We start from the raw sequence: 8372 nt of genomic DNA on the forward strand, positions 1-8372 counted from the left end.
TTTGAGCCCAGCATGGGCAACTTAGTGACTTAGTGAGACCTGTGTCACTAAGGGGAAGCAGTTCAGTGTATAGGCCCCGGGTTCAATCTTCAGGAGAGAGGAGAGGAGGGGAGAGGAGAGGACAGGAAGGAAACAAATTGAAGGACAGGAAAAGAAAAGGACGTGCTCTGGCCAGCGGACAGGACCTAACCCACTGCTCCGTCCCAGCTCCTCGGGAGCAGGACCCGGTCCCCCAGCCCCAGCGGCCTCCTTTGGGGACCCCCTGTCGCGGCTCCTGCAGACCCAGGGGCAGGGACACAGCTTGGGACAGGGAGGGGCGGTCTTGCCTGCAGCGTGGAGATGACGCCCGCGGCCACCTGCAGGACAGCGCTCATGGTGTCGGACACTTCAAACACGGCTTCCTTGTCCTCCTGGGGGCGCACGCAGGGGTGAGGCCCAGGGACGCTGGCCCCACAGCCCCGCTGCTGTGCGCTCACGCCCATGGCTGGGGTGTCGGGGTGGGAGGGACAGGAAAGGCGTGGCCGCTCTGGGGTCCCCGCCACCCCAGCCCGCACCTGCAGGTCCTTGTTGTAGGTGCTCGGAAGTCCCTTGAGCGTCATGAGGAGCCCGGCGCACTGCGGGAAGAGACGGCTCAGGGGCCCGGCGCTGACCCAGGATGCAGCCCCAGGCCCGGCCGCCCTCCCCGCCGCTCACCCGCCCAAACACGCGGCCCGCCTTGCTGCGGATGAGCTCCAGGCTGTCCGGGTTCTTCTTCTGGGGCATCAGGCTGCTGCCGGTGCTGCGGACACAGGGGCCGGGGCTGAGGCGCAGGGCGGTGCCAGGGACACAGGGAGCCAAGGCAGCGGACAGAGGCCGGCGGGCCCTCACCTGTAGGCGTCCGAGAGCTGCACGAAGCTGAACTCCTTGGTGCTGTAGAGGATGAGGTCCTCGGCCATCCTGCTGAGGTGGGTCGCGCACAAGGACGCCCAGAACAGGAACTCCACTGAGCAGGGAGCAGGGGACAGCAGGCGCTCGCGCGGCCCCCAGGCTTCTGTGCCCTGCCCGGCCTGGAGAAGCTCCGGGGGTGGCAGGAGCCTGGAGACAAGCTGGGCCGGGGACAGAGGCGGCGCAGGGGCGGGTCCCGGAGTGGGCTGGCACCCGCAACTCACCCACAAAGTCTCTCTCGCTGGTGGCGTCCATGCTGTTGAGTGTGATGGCCCCAAAGTTCAGTTCTAGGGGTGGAGGGGACATGGGGCGGGCCTGGAGGGTGGAGAGTGGGCTCCACGACCCCCAAACGGCCCCTGCTACCTCCCAGGAGGGACAGTGGGGGATAAGGTTGCAACACAGGTCACATGAGAGGGCAGGACCCCCGAGCTCCCCGACCAGGCTCCACCCCACGGGCAGCACAGCCTCTGCAGCCTCAGCTAGGAAGGGCAGAGCTGCTCTCTCACCCCCGCGCCCCTGCAGGACAGGACAGGCGCGGGAGTGACAGCGGGGAGGAGGGCCGTGCGTCTCACCTGCTCGGAGCAGCTCCCGGTCCACGCCCAGAGGGTTGCCCGCAATGGCCCCACTGCGGGGACAGGGACAGGGGTCAGAGGGACCAGGCCTCCTGGCAGGCGCACGCACACACACACACACTGCACGGAGAACCAAGCCTTGGCGGCCACACTGCACCCCAGGGCGCGGCCTTTCCCGGGCCTGGCCACCTGGAACACCAGAACTCTTTTCCCGCGTGGGGGAATGGCAGGCTGGAGGCAGCTGGCTCTCAGACAGCCTTGGCCCTGGTTGGACACATTACCAGCTTAGCTCTCCCCCTCTGAGAGACAGCTGGAGGCCCACGCAGCTGTAAGCCCTGCCCCTGGCTTACGAGTTGCAGTTGAAACATACAGTGAGTGTTTACATGAAAAAATGTGCTACAGTAAAAGACACAGTGCCGTGAGTCCCCCTCAGGGTCCTCCCCTTGCTTGCAACACTCATCCCATCGTTCTGGCCACTTTCTGAAGCACTTCTGGAAGTCTTCTTTCAGAAGTCTTTACCAGGTGTGATAAAAACTGCAGCGAATGATGCTGCTGGGCACCACCCAACAGAAAGGTGGGCTTGTAAAGACACGGTGCTGTCCTCACCTCCTTATTCACCGAACCTGGCACAGTGTAACTAACGCCTCTTCCCGAAGTCAAAGTGACCCTGAGAGGGAAATGTTTTGAATTGATTCTGGACATTGAGGCAGCCACAGCAGAGCAACGAAAGACCCTCATGGCAGAGAACTCCAGAGCTGCTCCAGAAGGCGTCAAGAAGGATGGGCTAAGTGTGTCTGCAGCAAGGGGGAGGATTTCATGAGAGAGATTCACAGCAATGTGTCTTCTACTGTAACACACTTTTTAAGACTTAAACGTTTACCATATTTTATGACTGTGCCTCTTATTACCCTGCTGCCTGTCTCCTCGGTCCCTGGCTTCTTGCGCCACTCGCAAAGGAGCACGCCCCACCCCACCCCACCCTGGCCCCTGCACCCTTTGGCTTCACTCACCTCCCCAGGGGCAGGACATCGATCCGCTTCTGCACCTCCAGCAGCCTCTCGGAGTCCCGGGTCAGCGCCACAGCGTGGCTGTGGGAAGCCAGGGCTGCAGGCTCAGGGCAGCTGGTCTCCCCGCAGTCCCCCACACGTCCCCAGCTCACCTGAGGATCCAGTGGCTCCAGCGGATAGGCTGGGCCCTCTGCAGGTGTGTGTACCCAGGAAAGAGGATGTCGCGTTCCCTGCAGGGACGAGAGGGCCAGGGGCCTGAGGGCTAGGGCCAGGCATGGCCTGCCCAGGACACCAGGGCCTGGGGCCTCCAGGGAGCGCAGGGTGGCCCACGAGCCCCTGCCCACACGAGGGACCAAGCAGTCTCCTGTGGGGGGCAGGTGAGTGGATCACCGGGTGCTGTGCTTTTCAGGGGATTCATCCACGCATGGGTTCAGAGCTGGGCATGCTGTTAGGAGGCGGAGCCTGGCTGGAGCTGGTCACTAGGGGTGTGGCCTGGGAAGGCACGTTCTTGTCCCCAGCCCGTCCCCTCCCTTCTCTGTCCCAGGCCACCTGGGTCACTCATCTGACCTCACCCAGACCCTTCCCTCATACTGTTCCTGCTTTGGATCCAGTCAACCATGGGCTGAACCCTCTGAAACTGCGACCTAAATGACCTTCTCCCTCCTCTAACTTTCAGGTGTCATCAAAGGAACAGGCAAGTGGCTAATAAGAGACCTCAGAGGAAAGCCAGGCGCGGCTGCACGCACTGTAGTCCCAGCACTTGGGAGGCTGAGGCAGGAGGACCACAAGTTAGAGCCCATCCTGGACAACTTAGCAAGACACTACTTCAAAATTTAGGAAAAAAGTTGAGGTGAGGGTGTCGTTCAGCGTGAAGGCCCCAGTTCAATCCCTAATACCCGTGAAAGAGTGAATGAATGAACAAACGAATGGTAGGGCAATGGCAGAGGAGCCGCTGGGTGGTAATTATTTTTTAAATATATAAAACATCTATTTTACCCATTTAAAGTGTACACTTCGGTTTGCAACTATCATCTTAGTCACTTGAACACTTTCATCCCCCCAAAGTGACCGTCCTTGTGTCTTTACGTGTCCCAGCATAAGGGGTTACAGGGCCCTGGGGAAGAACAGGGTCAGCTCCATCCCCAGGGCCACGTGGGGACTCCGCAGCTCCTGGCCAGGTCTGCAGGAGCAAAGCTCTGGAGACACTGGGGTGCGGCAGCCCAGGCTTGGGGGCGCCAGGTGAGGGGACTGGTGGCTCCAGGCTCTGCCCTGGTGGCTTTGGAGAGTGGGGCTTCCTGGCTCTGTCCACCCTGGCCACCTAAAGCCACCCAGTACCAAAAAAACACACCCCTCCATAGGGGACAGGAGACCCCCGCTGCCCTCGCGTCCTCGCTTACGCCTCTGCCCGGTCCACCATGGTCCGGATGAGCTCCCGCAGCAGCCCCGAGAGCGAGGTGCAGGTCTGCCGCATCCACAGCCGCAGGTCCGTCACCACCTGGTCGTTGCGGCTGCGTCCCGTGTGCAGTTTCCCCGCCACGTCTCCGACGAGCTCCTGGGGGACGGGGCACGGGGTCAGGGCTGCCGGCCACTGCAAGAGCCCCTCCCCAACCCTGCAGGGTCCCCCATTCCACACGGTCCCAAGGCCGAAGGGAAGAGAACGACAGCGGGTGACCTGGACAAGAGGGGAGGGAGGCCAGGTGGGCAGAGGGGTGTGGGGACCCCGCACCTTCAGGCGCCGCTCATTGGCTGTGTGGATGTCCTCGTCATTGGGGTGCAGCTTAAAAGTGCCCTGGGCCCACTCTTCCGCCACCTGTAGTGGGAACAGGCTGGGGATATAGCTCAGCGGCACTAGCGCCTGCCTGGCAAGCGCAAGGTCCTGAGTTCGATTCCCAGTACCAAAAAAACACACAAAAAAAACAAAAAAAGCAAGCAAACAAACAAAAAAACCCAGGTAGAGACATCAGCTGCTGAGAGATTTCCTGTCCCAGGTGGCTGACTGTCCTCGTGAGGAACCTGAGTCCCAGAGTGCCCCCCTAATCCCATAGGAGCATCTCAGGCCCAGCCCATCTTCTCCCTCAAGCCAGGAACTTATGGGAATCTTTATTTTTTCATTTATTTATTTATTTTTTTGGTCTTTTTGAGACAGGCTATGCAGTTCAGGCCAGCCTGTAGCCCAGGTTGATCTCGAACTCACAACGATTCTCCTGCTTCAGCCTCCCGAGTGCTGGGATTACAGGCGTGCGCCGCCATGCCCGGCTTTGGGAATCTTTAAAAGATGAAGAGAGTGGTAGGCTCAGTGGTGAATGTCCGTAATCCTGGTACCAAGGGAGGCTGAGGCAGGAGGATCTCAAGTACAAGTCCCTCCAGGGCAATTTAGAGAGAGACTATCAAAATAAAAATGGGTGGGGCTGGGAATTTAGCTCAGTGGCACAGCGCCTGCCTGGCAAGCGTGAGGTTTTGAGTTCGATTCCAGGTACCAGAAAATAAAATAAAATAAAATAAAAATGGGAGGTGCTTGCTTCGGCAGCACATATACAAAATAAAAAATAAAAAAGGACCCAGATGACTTTCAGTGGTAGAATATTCCTGGGTTTGATCCCCAGTACAGTTTAAGAAAAAAGAAAGAAAGAGAGAAAGAGAGAAAGAGAGAAAGAGAGAAAGAGAGAGAGAAAGGAAGGAAGGAAGGAAGGAAGGAAGGAAGGAAGGAAGGAAGGAAGGAAGAAAGAAGAGAAAAAGTACCTGGTCCAGGCCGTGCAGGATCTGGTCCCTCTCCGCTGTGGTGAGGAGCCCCGCCTTCTCCAGGCCCCGGCTGTAGGCCTTGCTCCCCTGCACGTCCACCTCCCACAGGTGCCGGTCATAGGCGATGGATGCGTTGAATCTCTCCATGATGGGGTCCACAGCACCCGCAAACCGGCCACCCCACAGCTTTCCACTCTGGGCAGGAGAGCAGTGGCAATGAATTAATCATCTTCCCTCCCCTAGAAAAGGTCCTCTCAAAAAAGGCCTTCAGGGTCTGGCAAGGAAGCACGTGCCTGTGATCCCATTGCTGTGGGAGGCAGAGGCAGGAGGATGGAAAATTGGAACCTAACTTGGCAATTTAACAAGACCCTGTCTTAGTCAGCCGTGGTGGCGTATGCCTCTAATCCCAGCACTCAGGAGGCTGAGGCAGGAGGATCGTTGTGAGTTCGAGACCAGCCTGGGCCCCAAAACGAGTTCAAGATCAGCCTGAACTGTATAGCAAGACCTTGTCTCAAAAAGACACACACATACATGGAAAAAAAAAGCAAGATCCTGTCTTAAAATAAAAAATAAAAAGGGTTGAGGATGTAGCTCAGAGAGAAGGCCCTGGGTCCAATAACCAGGACTACAGGGAGAAAAAGTCTACAGGAAAGATATGAACAGGCTTATTCTCCCTGGACAGATAAGGAAACTGAGGCATCGAGGGTGGGGGCCATGGCTGCACAGGAAGTCAGGCTTCTTTGGCACCACACGGCATGACTGCAGAGAAACGGTGGTATTATAGACAGCTAAGACAAAAGGTGAAAACCCGCGACACTGCATCAGTTGGAAGCCAGGCTTCGAGATAACAACCAAAGGACCAAGCCTACATCTTCCCCAAGGGGTGAAATAGTAATAACACCTGGTCTAGATAGGCATCAGCCACCCCAGTGGGCAACCAAGACCCCAGATCCCTCACCTGCCTGAGAAGGTCTTTGATCTTTCCATGCCTGCTGGCTGCGTGACCTGTCTCCGCTTGGGGTCAATGTTACCTGCAGCTGTACTTGTAATCTCACTGGTTGATCATAGCTGTCGCCCACACTGTGCCCATGTGCATTTTGCTCTACAAAATTTCCCTGTAGAGTGGGGCTACCGATCCGGGTCCCCTGCTGTCCCTCTGGCAGGAGCTTCCTGTCTCTCAATAAATATTTCCTACTCTTAACCTCCATTGTCCCTAGAATTCATTCTTTGACTTTTAGAGAACACGAACTTGGCGAATCAGACATCTAACAGGTTGGAAGATATATGTCTCTTATGTCATATTTGGAGGCTCTGGTATCATCCCTGTAAGAGCAGCATTCCTGGGGCCACAAGGGAAATTCTTGGACCTTTCTTGCCTCTGACCAAGTGGAGAAGTCGCCCCCCCAAAAAAAACTCAGTTTTTTTTTTTCCTTTTTGAGACAGGGTTTTACTACGCAGTTCAGACTGGCCTCCAAGTGATCCTCCTGCCTCAGCCTCCCAAGTGCTGGGATTACAGGCGTGTGCCACGGTGTTAGGCTGAAAGCTCAGTTTTATTCCAGCCCCTCTGTGCCAGTGAGGAGGCTAAGGACAATCTGTGCACACTGGCCGCCACCTCCACCTCACTGTGTGCCGTGGGCACCTGCACCAGGCTGGGAGCCCTCTGTGCCTGACAACCCTGCTGACCCATGGCCACCTCTGCCCCGTGCGCCTTGTGTGCTCCACCCCCAGGGACCCCACCAAGACCTGATCTTCAGCAAAGCACCTCGAGCACCCTGAGAGGCTGAGGAAAGAGGATCACAGGCTTGAACCCAGCCTGGGCAATTTAGCAAGATACTGTCTCAAAACAAAATATTAAAAAGGGCTGGGGATGTAGCTCCGTGCAAAGGCCCTGGATTCAATCACCAGTACCAGGAAAACAAAGCACCATATGGAGCCCCGGGCCAGAGGTTGGCCAGGGAAGTCAGGAAGTCAGAACCAGGAGCCTGGAAGGACCTCCAAGCAGTTTGTGGGCCTCCCTCCTCGTCAGTAATAACAACAACTCCCTAACGTGCAGGCCTCCGCCCAGCCAATTAGCACCAACCCACGGATGGCCGGGCAAGCTCAGGTCATGCAGCCTGGACTGCAGGGGACCCTGTGCTCTGGGACCAAGCCCCGCCCCGTGGGCTGCCTTGTAAAATGGTGCCAGGAGGACGTCAGAGGCGGTGCCACCCGCGGGGGAGGAGGACAGGAAGCCCAGGATGGCCGACGCCTGGCCCAGGCTGAGCTCCAAGGGGTGAGTGTGCGGGGACGCTGGGCTGGGCCGGAGGTGCAGCGACTGAGGGCGCGCAGAGGACCGGCAGCGCTGCCACTCTCGGCCACCATCACCATCACCTCCTGGGCTGGTTCCGGAGACGGGACGGGGGCCCTCGCTCCCCGTGAGGTGGGCAAGGCCACTCCGCTTTTCTCGGGAGGAAAAGGGTTCCGAGCTCAGGCAAGTCCAGGACAGAAACTGGGTCTATGCTGCTCCACCGTCTGGGCCTCCTCCGCGTGACCCAGGGGCTTGCGTCTGCTGTCCCCCACCCGGGCCTTCATTTCTTCAGGGGACAGAGGGGAGTCGTCTCCTCCAGTGAGGACAGAGGGCCTGGGCCCAGGCGCCTGCTTCCCAGGCATCAGCCAAACAGTGACCCCCCTTTTTCTTTTCTTTTATGTGATTTTATTTTTCGCAGTACTGGGAAGTGAAGCCAGGGCCTCTGCACCGAGCTACTTTCCCAGCCTTTTTTATTTTTTAAGACAGGGTCTCACTAAGTCTCTAAGTTGCCCAAGCTGGGCTGCAACTTGCAATCATCCTGCCTCAGCCTCCCAGCTTGCTGGAATGACAAGGATGTGCCACGCCTGGAAGCAAACAGCCCTTTCTACCCCAGGGGATCAGAGCAGTGGCCTCAGGACCCAGCGCCTTAGAGCGGGAGATGGACAGCTGTTATTGTCCCTACCTGCTGGGGACCTGTGGCAGCCTCGGGCCAGGCACCATGCCCTCCCACCGGCTCCCCCCCCTCCCCCGCCTGCACACCCAGGTCGTCGCAGGCTAAGCTCGGGGCAAGGTGTGTGTGTGTGTGTGTGTGTGTGTGTGTGTGTGTGTGTGTGTGTGTGTGTG

At 58.1% G+C, this 8372-nt stretch overlaps 1 protein-coding gene across 1 annotated transcript in view; it reads right to left on the reverse strand.

The window, feature by feature from the left end:
- Positions 1-8372, reverse strand: part of Asl (argininosuccinate lyase) — a gene marked incomplete in the record, with an annotated part of 10149 nt that overhangs the window by 1268 nt on the left and 509 nt on the right. The window contains 11 exon segments of the mRNA XM_013520597.1: positions 326-410; positions 555-614; positions 694-778; positions 868-982; positions 1149-1211; positions 1497-1549; positions 2507-2584; positions 2656-2733; positions 3901-4055; positions 4230-4313; positions 5243-5437. Of these exon segments, the coding sequence (XP_013376051.1) occupies positions 326-410; positions 555-614; positions 694-778; positions 868-982; positions 1149-1211; positions 1497-1549; positions 2507-2584; positions 2656-2733; positions 3901-4055; positions 4230-4313; positions 5243-5437 (1051 nt within the window).

This window comes from Chinchilla lanigera, unplaced genomic scaffold (genome assembly GCF_000276665.1).
Source record: "Chinchilla lanigera isolate Chin_1 unplaced genomic scaffold, ChiLan1.0 scaffold00055, whole genome shotgun sequence".
NCBI classification, from domain to species: Eukaryota; Metazoa; Chordata; class Mammalia; order Rodentia; family Chinchillidae; genus Chinchilla; species Chinchilla lanigera.